The sequence below is a fragment of the Lissotriton helveticus genome, chromosome 9 (assembly GCF_964261635.1).
Source record: "Lissotriton helveticus chromosome 9, aLisHel1.1, whole genome shotgun sequence".
In the NCBI taxonomy this organism is placed as follows: domain Eukaryota; kingdom Metazoa; phylum Chordata; class Amphibia; order Caudata; family Salamandridae; genus Lissotriton; species Lissotriton helveticus.
The window spans coordinates 423723383-423744221 of NC_136070.1; the positions used below are offsets into that span (position 1 = coordinate 423723383).

Consider the following 20839-nt stretch of genomic DNA (forward strand, 5'->3'; position numbering starts at 1 on the left):
AAAATGTGCGTAAACAGAAAACGGATGGGGGGGAGAAATGTCTCACCTTTATTGAAAAAGATGCCTTAGAACTCCTTGTCCTACTGCAGCATCTCGCAGGACTTCAAAATCCAAGCAGTAATGATTTGTGAATGTGTGTGCACTCTTCGAGGTTGCTGCTATGCTGATATCTGGCAAAGACACACCCGTAAACAACGGCATGAAGGTGGAAATGGCTCTGGTGAGATGAGCATGGACCTTTAAGTTCAAAGGTTGGCCTGCCTTTTGATGACAGAAGAGAATGGCACTAGATATCCATCTAGAAATGCTCTGCTTTGTGAGAGAGTAACCTTTTATTGGTGCGCTGTAGGATACAAAGAGTTGTTTTGATTTGCGAAAAGATTTAGTTCTGTCCAAATGAAACTTCAAGCACTCTTTAACATTGAAAGAGTGAAGTGCATGTTAGGCCGATGTCTGAGAATTTGGAAAAAATGATTTATGTATTATTGGCTCGTTTAGGTGGAAGTCCAAGTGGACTTTAGGAATAAACTTAGGGTGTGTGCGTAGAAAAACCACATTGTTCCTAAATTGCAGGAATGGTTCCTGGGTAGTAAAAGCTTGAATATCACTGACCCTCCTTGCAGACGTGAGAGCGAGGAGGAGAGCTACCTTCCAGGATAGAAACTTTGTATTTATTGCTTTAAGGATAGTCTCGAAAGGATGCTTCATTAGTTGTGCAAGCACTGTGTTGAGCTGCCACGATGAGGGAGGGGCTCTTACTGGGGAAATGTTCTGAACGACCCCTTGAGGAGTTGCTTAACAAGCCTGCTAGACCATAAGGATGGTGTGTTGGGTGACCTTCGTAATTGGGAAATGGCAGCAAGATGCACCTTTATGGAAGTGTGAGTTAAACCTGTTTGTGTTGGGTGTAGAAGATAAGGTAAAATCTCTTCTGGGGAATGGGATGGGTGGCACTTTAGCAGTTTGGCACTAAATGCAGAATCTTTAAGTGGTAAGACTTGTTGCTCCTGTCTGCCCTAACCCTGGACAGCATGTCTCTGCATTTTAAAGGAATTGTTAAATGATGGAATACTTGAGACTCAGGAGGCAGGCTGATAATCTGAGAGAACTGGGATCTGGATGGAGAACTTGTCCCTGGGTCGTTGTCAGCAGTGACAGAATCGGTTTGAGGTGTATCAGAGGCTGTACTGAAAGGAAGAGAATTTCTGTGTTCCAATGTTGGCGCAGCCATGCTGGGGCTATAAGTATGATTTGCAGTGTTCAGTCTTTATCTTCTTGGGTACTTTTGGAATGAGAGGAATGGGAGGAAAGGCATAGGCAAATATATTGGAACATGCAATTGAAAAGGTGTTAGCCCATGACCCCTAATGGGGATGCCAACATGAGAAGTACCGGCATTTGCTGTTGCAGGGTGTTGCGAAGAGGTCTATGCTTGGCTTGCCCCACTGGAGGAAGATGCGGTTGAGTGTGGTTGATCCAATTCCCACTCGTGGTAGGATGTTTTTAGTCTGCTTTATTTGTCCGCTATGGTGTTCTGGTACATAGTCTGCTGTTAGTGATACCTTGTGATGTATTGTCCATTTCCAGATAAACTGAACTTCGTGGAATAGAAAGTGAGAGTGTGCGCCTCCCTGTTTGTTAAGTAGTGCATTGTCATAGTATTGTCTGTTCATACAAGCCCTGAAGAGTTCCGAATCCTGGGCAGGTTGGCTTGCAGAACAAGAAATACTGCTCTTAATTCAAGAAAGTTGATGTGAAGGCTCTGATGGGAGGGGGGCCATTTGCCGCTGACCCAGAGCTCCTGAAGGTAAGCTCCCCAGCCATCCAAGTATGCACCTGTTGTTATCACTAAACGAAAGGTTTGAGGTAAGAATGGTAGGCCCAGTGACAGATATCGAGGTTGCGTTCACCACATGAGTGATGAAATCATGGGTAGAGTGACTTAAATTATGTTGTTGAATGTTCCCGTAGCTTTCGCCCATTGGATGTCTAGGACTTCTTGAAGAGGATGCATGTATAGATGACAGTATGGAATGAGATAAATGCAAGAGGACGTCATGCCTAGGAGAGATTTGTAGAGGCACACGGAAAGTGACTTTTTCTTGTTCAAGCCTTGCCAAGGCATACGTTTCCGTTGTCTCTCCGATGTGGGGTATGCTTTGTTCAGAGTGGTATCTAGTGCGGCTCCTTGGAAAGTTAGTCGCCATGATGGTTGAAGGACTGTTTTGTCTGGGTTGAGAGTCAGACCCAGCTGGTTGAAGAGGTGTATACAGGCATTGGTGAATGTTTATGCAGCCTTGTAAGTAGGGGCTTTGACAAGCCAGTCATCGAGGTAGGGGAAAACGTGATCTTGCTGTTGTATAAATAAGACTGCAACTGGCTCTAGGCACTTTGCAAAAATGTGGGGGGTGGATTTGAGTCCAAACTGCAATACTCGGAACTTATAGTGGCTGCTGGTCACTGTGAACCTAAGAAATTTCCTGTGTCTCCGGTGTATGGGTATATGAAAATATGCATCCTGGAAGTCTAGGGAAGATATGCAGTTGGTTTTGTTGAGGAGGTGTAATATATCTTGGATGGTAATCATGCTAAATGATTCTTTTCTGAGGTATTTGTTGAGGCTTCTGCAGTCCAGAATTGGACTTCCACTGTCTTGATTTATTGCGAATGAGGAAGAAACGGGAGCAGAACACTTTTCCTCTTTGAGAGAGAGGCAATCTCTCTATAGCCCCCTTTTTTAGCATGGTAATAACCTCCAATTTCATAAGGAATAGGTGTTTCTGAGTGACAGGTTCAGGTGGGTGTCGGAGGTGGGGTTTTATGAATTCTAAAGAATGTCTGATTTGAAATAGGTCTTTTGACCCATCGGTCTGTGGTAATTAGTTTCCAGTGTTGCAGATGAGTTGAAATGTAATCCCCCCTTTCTGAATGGAATGGGAAAGGAAGTAGCCAGCAGTTGGAGGAAGTCATTGGTGAAGGTTGGATTCTTTGCCCTGCCGTCTTGTTTTCCCTCCGAAGGAGGACTTGTTGTAGGCAGTCATAGGTGGTTGGCATTGGTGATATTGGGGCTGAAATTGCTGGTTAGAAGAAGTGTATGTGGGATAGCGATACTCTTGGTATACCCCTCTAGAAGATGGATGTCCCCTTCCTTGAGCGCCATGACAAGGCATTTTCTTATATTGTAAATTCCTCAGGGACTTGGCTGTATCTGTGTCTGTCTTTATTGTTTGAAGAGCTTCATTTACATGTTTTCCAAACAAAGCTTCCCCATCGTAAGGTAAGTTCAGTATTTTGGTCTGAACTTCTGGCCTGAATGAAGTCACTTTGAGTTAGCCCTGATGCCTCAAAATAATAATAATCCACATTTGTATAGCGCACAATCACCCGTTAGGGTCTCTAGGCGCTGGGGGCCGTCGGGAAGATTAAGCAAGCTATTGCCCAGAGTCACATGGTGCTGGGCTAACCTGCCGCCGGAGCCGGGGATCGAACCCTGATCCCCAGATTCCAGCGTCAGTCGCCCTGGCCGCAGCGCCACAACAGCTGTCCCAGCCAGTTGCATGAATCCTGTGGAAGCCATATCTATCGCACAGTCTAAAATCTCGGAGGCTAAGTGCTCTCCTTCAAGCAATACTTTCTTGGCCTCCACTTTGACATCTTCAGGAAGTTTGTCGAAATATGCAGCAATTTCGGACCACATTAGTCCATTATATCGGCCTAGTAACGCCAGGGAACTTGATGCTCTGACTGTGAGTGTTGACATCGATGAAACATTTGCCAATATTAATCGAGCCTCCTACCCTCTTTGTCTGGTGGTGCTGAAAGGGGTGTGGTAGGATTCTTAGATCGTCCCTGCACCACTTGTGAAATAATGGAGTCTGGTTTTGGGTGACCCATGAGGCAGGCAGGCGTGTCCTCTGGGACCTTGTATTTTTTTATCTAGGTTTGGTAACACTGGTGCTACTGAGGTTGGATTGTGCATAATCTTTAAGCCTTGGTCCCAAATATCATCTATGATGGGCATAGATCTGACTGATTTCCGGAAAAGGCTCTTTAAAATCAGAAAGAAAGCAGTCTTGTTGATGTGCAGGAATTGGTTATTCAAAATGTCTGGCTTCTATCTTCAAGAGGTTGTGGAAACCTCCTTTGTCCCTGGAGGAGAATCTGTTTGAGGAGGAGACGGTGACGACAGTGGTGGTGATATATAATCGTCCCATTCCTCTTGTTGATGATGAAGTTCTCATTCTTCTCTTTCTTCCTCAGAAGAGGATGATTCATGCAGAGGCATTTCCTGCGATTAATGGTTTACTAATGAAGGTGATTGTACTGGAGGCACAGTTGGAGGCCGACCTGACACTGTAGGTGGTGGAGGAGGGTTTTGGTGATGAGAGGGAGATGCTGGTGGACATCTTTTCTTGTACTCTGCCAGCACAGATTGCAAATCCAACACTAGAGTTGAAGGAAGACATACCATTTCCAGGTGGTATTGTTGTTGGTGATGTTGAGGATAATAATATTCTTGATCATAATAGTCCTGATCATCTGAATCTTCTTGGTATTTAACAATAAGCTCCAAAGGGCTACAAGCTGCCCCAAAGAGACAGTCATGTTCAGAGTCGTCATCATCTAAGAGATGTGAAGGTACTAATGGTTGGACTTGACTTGAGGACATAATGGTATTAACCTTTTCTGGCTGATTTTTTGCATAAAACTATGTTTTTCCCGCGTTGTCATCGGAGTCGTTGACAGGGATTTCCATATTAATAATGAGATATCCACTGTTGACGGGTAATGTGTCGTTAACAAGGAGTCTTCCATCAAAAGTAAGCGGTGGAGGCACGTCGATGATGGCAGTGGAGCTGCTGTCAACAATGGGGTCGTGGATGAAAGGTTTACCATCGATGAGAGGTTTGCAGTCGACAAGGGATTTGCAATTGACAGTGGAGTCTTGTTTGTGGACGATGACGTCGCCGGTAAGAATACTATTATAGTGGTGATTGTTAGAGCCGTCAACGCCGCTGAGACAGCGCTTGCCTTGAATAGCAAAAAAGAGGATCTTTTTTTCGACAGAGATGTCGTCAATGAGTCATCTGTCAGCGGAGCAGAAGTAGGTTGTTTTAAAGCGTGCTTCACCTTAGGTGGGGGTGTAGGAGGCTCTGAAGCAGGTTTCTGAAGGGCTTTTGAAGAAGAACGTCCTTTTTCTTATGCTGCTGCAGTGATAGTACATACCCTTGTGAGGTAACTTGGAAGGAGTACCATGTCTATGAAATCCTTCCAATGTTTTCCTAGACACCTTTTATAGGGTTTCCTGAGACGAGTGACCTACAGGGTCATCTGAAGGCCTCTTAAGAGGCGTTTTGGCAGAGTACCTTGAAGAGGTGTCACTCTCCTCATCAGAGACAGGATTATCTTTGTTTTTTAATTTCTGCATCCACAAGAGAAGTCCCCCATCATGTTCCTTTAGCATTTTAGTAGAAAACGTGCATCATACCTTGCAGTCTTTGGTTTTGCGGTCCAGATAAAGACAGTATAAACATTCCTTATGAGGGTCGTTGATATCTTAGTCTCTTCTTCCTGCAAGTGCCACAGAGTCTAAAGAGCCCTTTCTTTGGTGTATCTGACATAATGGACGTCAGTTTACTCCGCCTTAGAACAGATTTACAGATTTGTTAATTATGTCTGTTAAACCAGAATAAAAAAAAGGCTGTGGAAAAGTCTTTTGAAGAGCTGTGAGGAAAAACTGAACAGAGCTTAGTGGAGAGTCCCTATCATGATGTGCCGTAGAAATTCTGAGGGACTGGAGCTTCTCTCAGGAAGGTTCTACAGGGTGATGTCACCTAATTGTTGTATTTTAAGTTTAGGACGTAGATATGTTACTAAACTGAAAGGCCTCTATGTTTTATGTCTATTAGGATATTACTTTTCTAAGATACTAGGGACTCCACTTCGACAAGGGGAAATAATTCAAGCTTGTAAATCTATAAAAGTTCCAATACTAGAGTAAAAAGAGAACATGTTGGTGAAGGGAAGGATGTGGAATAGAAGGGTAGGATGCAGCTAAAGGATAAATGATTTGAGGCAAAGGGGAAGAGAAAGCGAGGGAGGGTTTATGTTAAGTGAGAAAAAAGAGATAAGGGTGAGTGAGGCAGAAGTGGAAGAGAGAGAGGAAGGAATAAATAGGAGTCACGGTTATAAGAGAAGGAAAAGAGAGTAGCAAGTGTCATGGCAATACACTCTAATTATGGCTGTCCTTCATTGCTGACCTGGAGTGTATAAGGCTCATTATCCTTTCCTGTGTAAGGCCTCATGGCACCCTTGCTTCACCAATGGATGAATCAGCTAAACCTCACTTTTAGCATCTACTGTTTTAGCCAAAGAGTTTCAGTCATGCTGCACAGCATACCTGACACAAGCAACAGTGGAACGTGAAGACTGTGGGGAGGCGGGTGACACAGAAGCACAATGTGAGACAGAGCAACATAGAGATCAGGGTGGAGGGCAGAGAAGCACACTGCAAAACAGAGCAACACAGAGATAGGGGAGCACAGAAGCACATGGTGAGACAGAGCAACTCTTAGACAAGGGGACAACAAAACACACAGTAAAACAGCATCACAGAGATGATGGGGCAAAAAAGCATTTCCAGTATATGGTATCATGGCACCCTTGGTTCACCAATGGATGAATCCACTAAACCTCACCTTTGGCATCTACTGTTTTTGCCAAAGGGTTTTAGCATTATTGGGAATTTTTCAAAGTTTTCCAGAAGAAATCTAGGAAAGATTTTGCTGTAAACTTGACTGTTGATCCTGAAGTTGAGGTTCATTCCAGTTCTTCAGATGATGCAGCTCTAAAGCATTACATGTAGATGAAGATATTCTGTGTATGAAGAGCAAGAGAAAGAATCCTGTGTGTTGAATGAGAATTGGGGTTGTGAGCACTTCTATAGTGGCATACTCAGGGTCACCATACACAATTGTGAATGAAGGTGTATGGCAGGAAGGTTTGTACCATTATTAGGTGATAATTTAGAAAAAGCAGATATTGCACCCAAGACATTCACTGGAGAGCCAAAAGATATGATTGGTACAGGGAATTGTTCATCACATTTAAGAAAAGAGAAACATTAGGCACATTGTATGTATCTGTCACTTGTTCCTCTGTACTAGGTTAGAAAGACCTGGGTGACTTGGGCATTACACTTGACCATAATCGCCCAGAACCGGTTTTGTTATTACAACCAGAAGAAGAGTTAGCCGTAGTATTGCTGAGAAATTCCTACGGTTCTCTCAAGTAGAATAAGGAAACTGAAAGGTTTCCAACACAAAATATAGCTCAATCCTGGAGCTGAACCATGTTTACAGAAAGTCAGAAAAGTTGCCTCTTCAATAAGAAGTGATGATGAGAAAGAATTACAGAAGTTACAGGAAGCAGGTGTTATTGAATCTGTTGAATCATCGGAAGGGGTTGCACCCTTAGTAGTAGCCAAGTAAGCGAATGGGAAGTTAAGGTTGTGCTTAGATCTCATAAAGTTAAAAGTATTTTAATTGATCAGGTTCCCTTATCTAGAATTAGTGAGATGCTCTCGTGAACCAATGGAATCAAATGGTTCATTACCATTGATCTCATTGACACATACCATTAGGTTCTATTGCATCCCGAGAGTAAATGGTTAACTACCTTTAAAATCCTGTTTGGGTGTTTCAGGTTCAAGAAGGTACCTTTTGGCTTAGCCTCTAGTGCGGTCCTCTTCCAGAGACTTATTCATGTAATTTTCAATGATATGAGTGATCTGTTATTTTGTCAGGGTGATATCCTAGTAATGGGTAGAACCAGAGGGGAACATGATAAAAAACTAATACAAGAACTGAGTTTAGAATTTAATTGAGAAACTAAAGGTAATGAATTAATAGCAGTGCAAATGAAATCGTTGTTTAACTTAAACTATTTAACAATTGTACTGGTGGTATAACTGAATTTTACAGCACATGTGTTATACATATTTTTGATAAGTTATGCTCTCAGTTGTATTAATCTTGCTGTATTATTTATTTTGTTGTCAAAAGGAGGGGCGTGTTGTGGTGATGTAGTGTATGTGAGTTTGCTCGGCTGTTGGTATCCTACTAGGCACCGTACAGCAGTATCCCTGTTGCACAGTGAGGTGAGTAGTTTCTAAGGTGGGACCTTCGGGTTATATCATAGATTGTCAGTTGACAGCAGCAGTCTGTCAGAACAGTCCGCTTCTAGCTCAGATACTGTGTCAGGGTATTTGCTGAATAAAGAATTACTACAAGACTACCTGTCTCGAGAATAATCTTTTCAATCTTGTGTCCTAACATCCTGTCTTACAAATACACTAAAGGTATTGATGTTGATTGTTTACGAGTAGAAAATCATTTAATAAAATGTACATAAACTACACCACCGGCCACTAATCTTCAAAAACCCTTCCCAGGTGGCGGAGGGAGGCGATGTTAGATCTTTTATTGGCCTAGCTGAATTTAGTTCTAAATATATCCCAAATTTTGCAACCAGAACGTATAATATTAGACAACTGTTAAAAAACAAAACAAAGTTTGTTTGGTCTATGGAATGCTAATCCATTGTGCTATGCACGCGTGGGTTAGAATCCCACCCTCGTCGCCAGTTGTTGTATTGAAGATAACACTTCAAATAGGTTGAATTAAGTTTCATGTAGAGAAGAGCAGGTACACAGCCAGACAGGTTAGCAGTCAGTATCAACTGAATTACATTGGAACACATAGGTAAGAACACGGTGTAAGAACTCTATATAGTGGAATGTGGAATGAACACAGTTAAAGTGGTATAACATGTATTACACAACATAACAGGCGAGTAATCCCAAATATCTTGAAAAGATTTTTTAAGACCTATTCAACTACCCTCAATCGTTTACATATCAAAGTTTGCTAATAATTGTCTCAGAAACAGAAGCTTAATGTTCTACATCCCATTGAGTATTAAAATCAAACATTTATTACTCAAAGCAGACCCGAAGTGTAATTGTGAATCCGACTTTGATACTAGCTCAGCCCCCACATTAAAATTCTTAGCCCCTCACCCCCCCCCCCCCAAATTGCGCCCCTCCCTAGATTGCAGGCTGCACCTGGCACCCCAGTTATGACTGTACAAGCTCAGTAGACCCATAATGTTATGCTGTTAACTGTGAATTTACACGATTTTAGGCATGTTGAATTACATGTGAAAAGTGCTAACTCCGGTCAGCCTATATAAATTATAAACCTACACAAAAATGTGAGTGACGTTCCACTACCATACCTTGTGATCTCGAAGAAGACACAACCAACACTCCACATGTCCATTTTGTAGCTGTAGTAGCCATCTGTGAGAAGGCACTCAGGTGCTCGGTACCAGCGTGTTGAAATATATTCTGTGTAAGGCTGCTTGGAATATACGCTCCTGCAAGACCCAAAGTCTCCTAGTTTCAGAACATCTTGCTGTAAAAATAACATGATTTTGAATCAATGTACATTTAACATGGACAACAGGAGTTTGAAAAGGCTTGTATTTTTCATCACCAATTGCTAATGTCCCAGAACTTAAAGAGGCGATCCAATGGATGATGGCACAACTGATCTCTAAACCCCCGCAGACGTCAAACAAAGGAACATTCTGGAATGCCTATTGCTGGTGACTATTAGCAATGATGACTGGGTTTTTCTCTACACTAGATGTGCACTTTAACATTTTCTGAAAGGTATCCCAAATTCAATGATGCTTCACAGTTTCAAACAAGGATTTGTAGATGTAAGACATGGCAAGCAAAGAAAACTGGTATTATTGGGGTGTGTAAGGGTGTCTTTTCTTAAAATCAGACGGGTTTTAGAAGATAACAATTGAATCAGATGGAGTGAGGATGAGACAATCAGGACGATCAATTATCATTTTGTGATGCACAAACAAGATCAGAAGTCCAGTCTCACTTATTACTACACCCGCCTAACCTGCTTTTACTTTGGGGTAAGACATTGAAACTAATACAAAGGAATATTAGTTTAGGAAAGAAGGCAGATATATCATGGCCAATGCGTATTCAATTGATCAGAAAAGAGTGATTAATAAGCAGATAGTAGGTGTTGCCGAAAACATCCCGGGGCAACCAGCATTTGTGCTGGGGCTTGAGTGTGGTCTACACCTAATTAGAAGCTATAAGGTGAATATTGTGAGTATTGTACTCAAACAATTTTTTTGCACTGATATGGGTACATTATACTTACAAATGGGACTTCCTACTTCATGGTATTTATTTTTTTACACTGTCATCAGTAGTTACCCATTTATATTCCTTCTCATCTTGTTTGTATTTATCTATGTCAATTTTAAATTCTATTGCTGCATCTTCGTGATTTATTTAAATGTGCACTCACACTTCGACACTAAGTAGATAAACAAAAAAACAACATACTAACCTGAAAATACTTGATTTGCCACCAGCATGTAAACCTCCTCAACTATGTGAGCTTTATTAATAAATCGCATCAGTCTTTTTTTTTTTTTTTTTAAACTCCCTACCCTGCCAACAGTCCTAGCTATCATCCTGGTGGTCCTGACTGACCGCATGAAAAGACACTCAAAAGAACATCTAATTTCTGTATTTCTCAATTTAAAAAAAGAAATAGAGCATGTAAACTGATTGTTTTCCTCCCATATTTATGAGTGAAAACACGTAAAAATAAAAAACTGTGAGCTTTATTTATAAAACATTTTTACATTTAGGGCAGGCACCTAGCATCAGGTCAACTCTTGTGGTAAATTAGCAAATACAGGCCAAGAGTGTCTATTATCTACAAGTGTTATCATTGATAATATCATTAATCTTTTTTTAGAAACTTCACATTTCCATCATTGATGTTGCCCGGACATCATAATTAATATAGACCAAATGTATATATTATCCAACCCGTAATTACGGGAGTGTACATTAGTAATACACAGGAGTCTTGATGAAAAAATCGCGATTTATTTCTATTCTTTTTGTAGATGTAAATATGAATTTAGCTCAGCCAACATGTTTCGTCCTAAATGGAATTCATCAGGGTTGTAAGTAAATGCTCAAAAACATGTGTATCATCTCTAATTAGGCTTTGCATTCTAATTGAGTGGATCCCAGACAATAGTATCAAAAATGCGTCATCAAATATTCTATGTTCAACTCCAATTTATTTAATCCAACCCTCCATCTTCCTCATCAGTAGGTAATTCATTATGATCAATTATATTGCTCTTCCATGGATCCAAAGCAACAGCTACCATCTACCGAGTTCAGAGTGGTAAATTCCCTGGTCTAACACTGGAGCAAGAGCAATTTACACAAGACTCCAAACACAGGGCAATCAACGACTGAATCTGGTGATGCTCCGAAAGCTCTTGCTGCAGATGGGACTCAGCTGTTGTTCTGGATTGCAGGCAGTGCTCAGTCATTCTGCATGACTATGTGCTTCAAACTTGATGCAAGGGTTGATGTATCAGTCTCTAATCTTAATTGTGTTGAGGGTGGTGGGGGCTTAAGGTACATTAGTTTAAGGTATATTGATCCACACTTAGAAGAGCTGGATGGAACAGGTTCTGTGATCCACACCTCTAGACTTATGCTCTCTGGTGAGTTATTTGGGGTAATAGTGAGCTTTGTTCCTGCTTGCTCCTTTTGAAACCTGTAACTTTACTTATGCTTTGCCTGTTCTAGTGAGGAAGGTTTTTTTTCTGCTGGTTTTGTTAGTAGGAGGCTTTCATATTCTACTTTTCAGCCAGTAGATGGGTAAAGCTCGGATGTACAGAAGGTCCTAGTAGATAGTGTCTTTGTGAGCAAATGGTGGGCATCCTATGCGTTACCTATTGGTTTGTTAGGGTGGGATTGAGATTTGGATACTTGGCTGAGATGTGGTGGAGGGCATCAGGATATTGAGCTATTGCTCTTATAATGTTAACAATGGAAAGGACAGTTTGAGTTCTGACATGGAACGCCATGGGCCTCAATAATTAAATTAAGAGACAGGTGGAAAGACACTGGAGATATCATAGCATGAAGATTGTGTACATCAGGAAAGGGAGCTCTTGGGGCCTGAAAATATAAAGGTATCAAAAAGGATGCAAGGGCAACTATTCTTATGCCAAAGGGATAGTGATCCGAGTTGCCTTGTAATTTCATTGCCTATAAAATGTTAATTTCCTGATCCACGATAAATACTCCATGTTGCTAAACTTAAAAGGCTCATAGTATGTTTTCTGAATGTTTGTGCACCAAATGCAACAGTCAGAGGATTCTACTTTATGAATTTGAAACTCTTTGAACCACATATGTCAGCAAACATGGTAAGGGTGAAAGACTTTAGTTGCCCAGTGAACGTGAAGGTCTAAAGAGATTCGCCTACCTGTTCTAATGACAGCAGTATGAGTGTGGTCCCGAATAGGACACTATTCAACTCGGGCCTAGCGGACCCTCGGGTGGGAGCCCTGTTTGGCCTAAGGACCCTATTCAGAGGCTGGGAGCACACACACTCGCCTGGCCACTGAGGAGAGAGGAGCCTGTATCACTTTGTTAAGGGATAGGTAGTGCTTATTGGTCTACACACGGCATGGCATAAATAAGATGTTTCTGGAATATCTGAGAGAACTGTACTCCCAACCACTTCTCCTCTGGATTGAATAGATTGAGAGCAGCTGGTAAACTCCTAATAGAAAAATTGTGTTTTAAATGTCCTAATTCATAGGAACAAGATTAAAGATTAAGATAAATAAATAAATAAATATCCCAGCTGCTAAAAGCGTTGGGGGCTGGTAAGACCCTAAACCCCTAGAATGGGTTCTCATCTGCGTTTAAGAGGCCGTGATGGATTCCGCCGTTTTACTCATGGGTACATATGAAGGAGGGAACTTTACACTATTTCCTGAGAAAGGCGCAGATACTGATGATCCCCAAGCCAAAAAAGTAACCTAAAGACCGCAAGGCACAGTGCCCTCTCGCTCTCAGCACGAAAAGGTTTAGCATTGACGTGGTATAAGGTGACGGAGGCTCGTGATCAGTTTCATTTATGAAGACCAATGTGGTTTCATGCCACACATGAATATAGCGATGAGCTTGAGGAGGCTATCCCATATTTTTTAATGATCTTTAATGGTGTGATTTCTTAAATAAAGAAAGACTTTCCATATTTATTTTGTCAGTTGCCACATTACCGGCAAGGCGGCAACTATACGCAGTTGTGTCCTCTCATGAATGCCTTTATTTAAGAACCTACACAAGTGGAAAACAGTTATACTGCATTGATTGAAAGCCTCGAGAAAGGGATTTTCTCCAAAGCGCGTGCTGGCTGTGTACTTTGGATTTAAACAAAAAATAATGGATTGCTCACATGAAATACGACTATCGGGGCATTATAGTCTATGTAAAATAAGAGTGATAAGAAAAATGAAGAAAAATCAATGGCTCAATGAAATTGATGTACAGAAGAACCTCCTTCGGAGAAGATTACCATTCCCTTACCAGTGGGGACTGGTTTTGAAGGGGCAGGTGCCGGGATACATAATCCTGTACTCTCATTTTTTCTAGACAACTAGAGTCTGCCTAAGTATCCAATTTACATGTTAATTAGGGCATGTGACATGGCAACATAGTAAGTTAAATTGATCGAATTTGTCATGCTCCTGTCCACGACTGACAAAATTATGATAGACAAGACTCAACCAACATAACTGGGGTAAACTGCAGTAACATAAAAAAAAGTAGAAAAACATAGGCAGGTTCAAACTGAGATACAGTGCGTGTGGGGGCATGGGCAGCAAAAGGGCAACAAGAGTCAGGAGTGGATACCGCACCCTAGATTAATGTTGAGTATGTCTTTCTATGTGCCAAAGTATGCCACAGAATACCCAAGCTGCCACAGGGATGTTGTTAGGTTGCCTTTTGTCAGTATTACAGAGCACCCAAGTAAGGACAAAAGCAGGAAGGGTGCATGTCTACACCCAACGTTAGCCGTGGGATATGTTTGACCACAATTCACATTCGGCCTGTAATAACGAAATTGAATACAAAGGATGCATTTTTTTTTTAAAAACAGGAGATAGGGAGTCTTTCTCAAACGTTCCAGGCTAATAAGAAACATTTTAATGTGTGCACTGGATTTCCTGAGCATGAGGAGTCACTTTGAATATGAAGTCTCTATTTCTTTTAATTATTTTAATAGTTTTCACAATTTTCCACATTACAGATTACAACTCCAATGAAAGTGTGTAGCAGTTATCACACCCTACCAACCCACATCCTTTCACAAATGTGCCACCCCTCCTCTCATGGAACTGAGTCGAGAATACCAACATAAAAAATAAATGTTCTTTACCAACATCATTTATATTACTTTCCTCTAATTAGACTTGGATAACCCCTTTGATCCAACACATCTAGAGACTAATTGAATCACAACGCCCTGAATGTTCTTGGACATTTCAAATTTGGTGTTTGTTTCATCTTGTCAATAGTCCATTACTGCTTTTAAATTTCTTGTGTTCATCCTGCAGGTTGTATGATACAATGTCCATTGCCCTTAATGTCTGCAACTTTAGTTCCCAGTCTGTAACGCCAGGGGCCCTTGTATTTTTCCAGTTTACTGAAATGTCCTGTATCTATATCAAAAGCATATGTGCTTTCACAGTCCAGTTCCCCCTCATTAACCCCTGCCCAGTTCCTTGGTCAAATTCCTAGCACTGTTATATGATATGGTGTAATTGGCACGTCAATAGCCTTCTTTAAATGGCTCAATATTTCTTTCTAAAACCTCGTAATCACTGGCCAGGACCACCAAACATGTATTGTAGATACCTCTTTATCACAGCCTCTCCAACATTTCCCATCTGTGTTTGGGAAGAGAGGTCATAGTTTGTTGGGACGTCATATACCAATCATACATAAGAGTATACCATGTCTCTCATCCCCGCATACTGCGGTATGCCCCCTGCATAATCTGGCCAGTTTCTGGTGCGCTATTTCTAAACCCCAGCTGCCCAGGCATTTCTGCATATAAGGCTTTTTATGAGTCTATGGGAGTGCTTTTAGTGTACAATAAATAGCTGAGATAAGACCTTTGGCTGTCTCACAATTAAGGGAAAAAAATCCCTTAATTGCCCAGTATCTTATTTGGAAATATCAATGCCTGTGATTTTCTTATACGAAGTCTTTTTTGCACTGGATGAAAGATTTAAATCATATGGCCTTGAAAGATCCCTCAGCAGGATTCAATCTCCTGCTCTTCAAGAAGCACACTGGGCTGCATCATGTGCTGAGGTGAAGTCTAGGTTATTTAGTAGCAGGGTAAAAGGGGATGGGAACGATATTATCATATTAGATCTAGTAAGGGAGTTCCAAATTTCCAGAAGCAGCTTTGTAATAAATGATACATAAACCAGTTTAGGCCTCCTATGTTTGGGGAGCCAAAGGAGGTCAACGTGGTACACCCTGTAGGTGCATCTCCATTATGTACCAATGTTTTCCGTTTCTTGGAGTGACCATTAAAAGGCGATTTGTAATTGTGCTGCTCAAAGTAATTTTTTACGTCCTGTAGGCCTTGTCCACCAGTACCACCAGCTCCATGCAGTACCTTTCTAGCTGGTCTTTGTTTACTTTACGTTACTGCCAGATGAATTTATCCTATGCTGATTGCAACTGGTACATATCTTGTTTAAGAATCATCTCCTGCAAAGTCTGGAAGAAGTACAGTATTCTTAGGATTATGATCATTTTCAGGGGGCCATTCTTCCGATCCAAGAGATAAACACTGATCCCTACCTTTCTAGGATGCTTTATTTTCCTTATAAGGGGCGAATAGTTTACTTTGTATAACTATTGAAGTGTCAGTGTAATCTGTTCCAGGTCGGAGAACAGTTTGTGTTTGAGGACTGACTGGGCGTCTCATGTTAAGGAATTGGGGGGCCCGGGCAAAATGCATTTTGGGGGCCAGTGTAATGCATAAAAACAATTGAAATGTCAAACCTGGGACCCCAAAAATCCTTACGATGACACAGGGTAGTGAGACAGAGTCAAAGGCAGAGATAGGTAGGCACGGAGAGAGTTTTAGCTAGAGAAATAGAATAAAGAGTGGTGAAAGAGAGAAAATTCACTCTCCTAGGGGGAGGGAGGCCTTGGAGGGTCAAGGCCCAGGGAAATTGCCCATTTTGCTCATGCCTTAAAACGTCTCTGCTGGCTGGCCTGCGTTTGTATACTAAATTTCCAAGCATTCTCTTCCTTCTTCCACTGTTCTAATCAACCTCGTTTCCCATCAGCTGTGCAGATCAGGGTGAAGGGATAAGCCCATTTAGATTTAATCAGCGTCTTCCTAAATTTCATTGAGACTTCCGTTCAGAATTTCCTACTGGCCAACGTGGCTTTAGAAACATCATGGTATAATTGCACTGTGTATTCATTAAATACAAAGGTGCATCACTGGCTAACGGCATAAAGAATTCTATACTTAATTTCAGATGATGCAAGTTTAGTCAGTCTAGCTCTTGGTCGTCAGTCCGGTTCTGAAAGTGGAGAGCCCTCTCTGTATTCTCTTCTATTCCTATGTTTGGTACTACTTCTTCTCCAAGAAAAGTCCCTATTTTTTTAAGGAAAGAAAAAAAGTCACCACATCCTGACTGAAACTTTGCATTCAGCATCTCTTTTCTAAGGAGGTCAGCTTTCTAGAGTAAGAAAACTATGATTTTAGTTAAATTTTTCCATAGTTCAGTGTATTATACAGGACAGGGGCAGATCTATTTTACTTACTTCTTTCCCTTAATGGTTTTATTTAAAACTACAAACATGGTTGCCATTTAAGATTGTTTTTATACTGGGTATCATCCTAAGAAAGTTGCTCACATTATCACCCACATTAGAACATGATCTTATAGTTACAACCATCAACAACAAGTAGCAGGGAAAGGAGAATAACATTGGCAAGATAGACAAGAAGGAGTTTGGCTGAACATAAAGAAAAAGTGAGCTGATGACAGAAGGATGAAGGTGGAAGAGAGAAAGAGACAAAAAGCCTGAAACATATCAAGAGGGCTCCTTTTCCTGACGAAAAACTGAAGTCTTTTTAATGACCAAAGAGAAATGAGACTGAGATAATGATTGCGGTAGGAGCCAGGAGAACTCAGAGGGAGGTGACCAACTTCTGTGCAGTCTGAGAGGCAAGGATGTCTAGGGCCAATGAGGTGAAGACAACTTTTTGAGGAACAACAACTTTGGGTGAATATTGATTTGCACAAGAACTGATATAGAGAAGCCATATTTGTTTTTCCTTAATTAATTCACAAACATTGAGAAGGGATGAATGAACATGTGAGCAGACTCTTGAGTTGGACATTTAGCGAGCACAACAATGATCGATGCGTTCCTGCATTTTGATTATGTGGGAAGTCTGATCTATTTGAGAAAACCCAAGCAAATGGGAACATTCCAGTAACTGCAGTCCATGATTCACTTGGTAGAGTTACCTTGGGGGTCAAGTTATCATCGCCCCTGTTCCTAGGTATCGCTCCACACAAGCCAAAGCAAGTTCACAATCAAGCAGACCAGCTTTCTCCTGTACAACACAGCAAGAATCCAGGCATTGGTAAAGAATATAAGTTTCACGTGAAGAGACCTATTCCATTTGCCAAGGATTCTTTCTCAAAGTAAGAGCTGCCACTTTCTAAGACCGAATCGCAATTTGGGTTTGATACATTTGAAAAGCCTTTTTCCGTTCGCAAACGGGCCGATTCTGCAAATCGGCCCATTTGCAAGCTAAAAAAAGATACATACATCTGGCTCTAAATTACTTACTCATAATCCATTATACAAAAGTTATAAAAACATGAAAAAAATCTGCAAGTAAAAATGCAAAATGCAACTATATAACAACAATACATCAACATACATAGTACTCAGAATGCAACATTTTAAAATAAATCACAATAATGTATATAAAGCAACATCTGTATGTTGCTTGGGAGTTAAAAAAAAGTTCCCCAAAGAGTATCACTCAAAGTGTATTCATTCTCTTTATGTGCCTTGCCCTTTTTACGACCACAAAAACCTCAGACAGTCCACCCTGATAGCCGTAATTAATGTCATCCCTGAAGCATACTTAATCAATTTATATATTCACTCATTATATAAAAGTGAAGTAGCAAGCTCCTTTGTTTTATTGCCTCAAGAATAAGGCTAACCACTATGGCGCATGTAGTACTACTACCAAGCGACTGTAACTACAACAGTGCTGGCTTATGCTGTGTGTAACCTAGTATATGGGGTTTGATATATCTGGTTCTTTGGATACTATAAAATGGACAAAAATGCAGGAGGTCTGTACTTTGTTTGGACACCGAGTCAAAGGGGCAGGTGCCCTGGGCCTTTGTCCTGTTCTTATTTTTGGGAAACCTACCAGATGATGTACTATGTTTAATCTGAATCTTGTTAGAAGAAAGCAATGATACCCTGCAGGGACGATCCAAAGACAGGCGTGCAAGCCCTGTTCTAAGGGTATCATATTAATGTTACAACAAAACTCAATACGCTTTATTTCAACAATACATTTCATAAAAGCATTTTGCAAGATTACATTCTACATATTAAAATAGTAAAAATATTTCAAATACAAGCTAAAATACATGCATACTAACTATGCTTGTATAAAAGCAAGAGTATTGCAGCATACAAGCAGAATATACACCTAATCCGAGCATAATCCGTGACCTCAAATAATGCTCTATGGTGATAATCAAAGCCTATTTACATAATACTATGATTAAAGTTAGTACTAAATGTGTGCTTGAATATATAAAAAAATTATTAAAAGTCCATAAATAAACCACAAAAGCAAGTGTTATATTATTGCAAATTCCTATAACTCAGGTAAATCGTTCCAGCAAAGTCTTTTAAATATCAATTATAGCCGACTCCAAAAAGAAAATCCTGAGCTAATCGGAGGACACAGGAGAATCAATTGACGGCCTGGCCGTTAGGGTTCTAGATCTAATGACCTCATCCGCCCTAGAAACTTGGCAACAGAAATAGCAAGCATTGGCTGAGTGTCATATCTTAAGATTCGGAGGGCAGTAATGCAGCTTCTGGTCCCCATAGCCTGCAAAGGGGTTAGATCCACTTTGCCAGAGCAAGCAAACAAAACAGGAACCACAGTTTCAGTTAGAACATCATATCCAGTGCACATAACATCTTCTTCTGTGACCCATTTGCTGGTGAAGGATTTCAGGCAAAGTAACAATCCTGAATTGAAAGTAGAGTATTTTGTTAAGTGGTACAGTAATAATGACCCAATAAGATTCCAATAAAGGATAACATTTAAAATCTAGGAACCTTCCTGTTAGTGACGTTCTCCACTACGTGAGCTTCAGATTGCCAAATCCACAGCCAGTAGTGGTGCTCAATGTTTCTGTTGAGGGGATAGGTTTGCTCATTGGATTTTCCCACAGACCATTCATACTAGTTTCAACTAATAACTTTTTGATTTGCTGTAAAGAATTGATTTTGTGGAACCGATCTGCATCTATAACGTCCCTCTAAGGCAAAGCATAATGAGCTATTTAATAATATATAATAATGGACATATGTTGACTTTGTTGGCTAAAGCCTTCCTACCTAAATAAAGCATCAGGGATGTCAGAGGAGTGGGGCGACTGGCCGTCGCTAAGATGGTGACGCTGCCAAGGACACTGTATTGGCTCTGGTTGGCATTAATGCGCGGGTCGGGAGCCGACGTCGAGCTACCCTATGTGGTGAGACACACAGCGGGCGTATGGCACCGCTTTGTAGCAAGGATCCTATGAACGGCTCCATTTCACAGGGATCTACTGAGCTGGATATTGGCCCCCATGGTAGAAATGGACCGCCACATGTCCTTCTGCGAATGGAGAGAGGGGGGCTGTGAGATCTTAGCAGACCTGTACCCCTCGGAGAGTTTCGTGACGTACGGGCAGGCGGAGGAGGCATTTGGCCTCGGTGGCGGGCAATACTTACATTACCAAGGATTGCGTTCTGCAGTGCGCTCGATCTGGCCACAGTGCCCGGAGATACCTCCGATGACCCATACCTTACATATCCTACTGTACTGCGGCAGAGGACGTTGGTTGATTTCCTTGCTGTATGCGGCTATGCGAGGTGATTCCGCCCCTCCGGTGCCACCGAAATGGGCGGCCTGGGAGGCGGACCTAGGAGTGCCTTTGGATCATGGGCAGTGGAAGCGTATAGGGGCCTTGACGCGGCGGGAGTCCTGTAATGCGCGCTCTAAGCTTATCCATTTCAACTTCCTTCACCATACCTACCTCACTCCGACGGCGTTGTCCCGCTTCACGGAGGATAGGTGGGATAACTGCCCCAGGTGTAGCGCGGCGGGAGTGGGATTTTTGCACCTGGCCTGGGAATGTCAGCTAGTTGGCAGCTTTTGGCCAGGAGTTGTAAGTCGCATAACGGCCACCACTGGCCTTCGGATCGAACTAACACCCATACATTGCCTGCTGGCTTTGGTCCCTAAACCACGGAAACGGAAGCTCTCGTATAAATTACTGCAACTGATGTTAGTGCTGGCCAGACCTAGGGTCGCCATCATGTGGATGGGACAGAGGGCCCCCGATATAGAGACATGGCTTAAAGATGTGAGGGAATGGTCGCTAGCAGAGGAAACACACATGCAGCACACTAGAAGGGATGAAAAACTGCAAGAAGACCTGCTAGCGTGGCGTACCATGTGTATGACAGGATTGGCTACTGATGGGAACTCATCACACAGTGACTCTGAGGGGCCCAGTGGCGAATTATTTTCAGCACTGG

General features: G+C 41.6%; 1 protein-coding gene across 5 annotated transcripts in view; it reads right to left on the minus strand.

Moving 5' to 3' along the window:
* The window catches only part of MOK (MOK protein kinase), an 830279-nt gene that overhangs the window by 478381 nt on the left and 331059 nt on the right, over positions 1-20839 (minus strand). For all 5 annotated transcript variants that reach the window (XM_078660202.1, XM_078660201.1, XM_078660205.1 and 2 more), the window contains exon 7: positions 9298-9476. In XM_078660202.1, coding sequence (XP_078516328.1) covers positions 9298-9476 — 179 coding nt within the window. The remainder of the gene's footprint in view (positions 1-9297; positions 9477-20839) is intronic.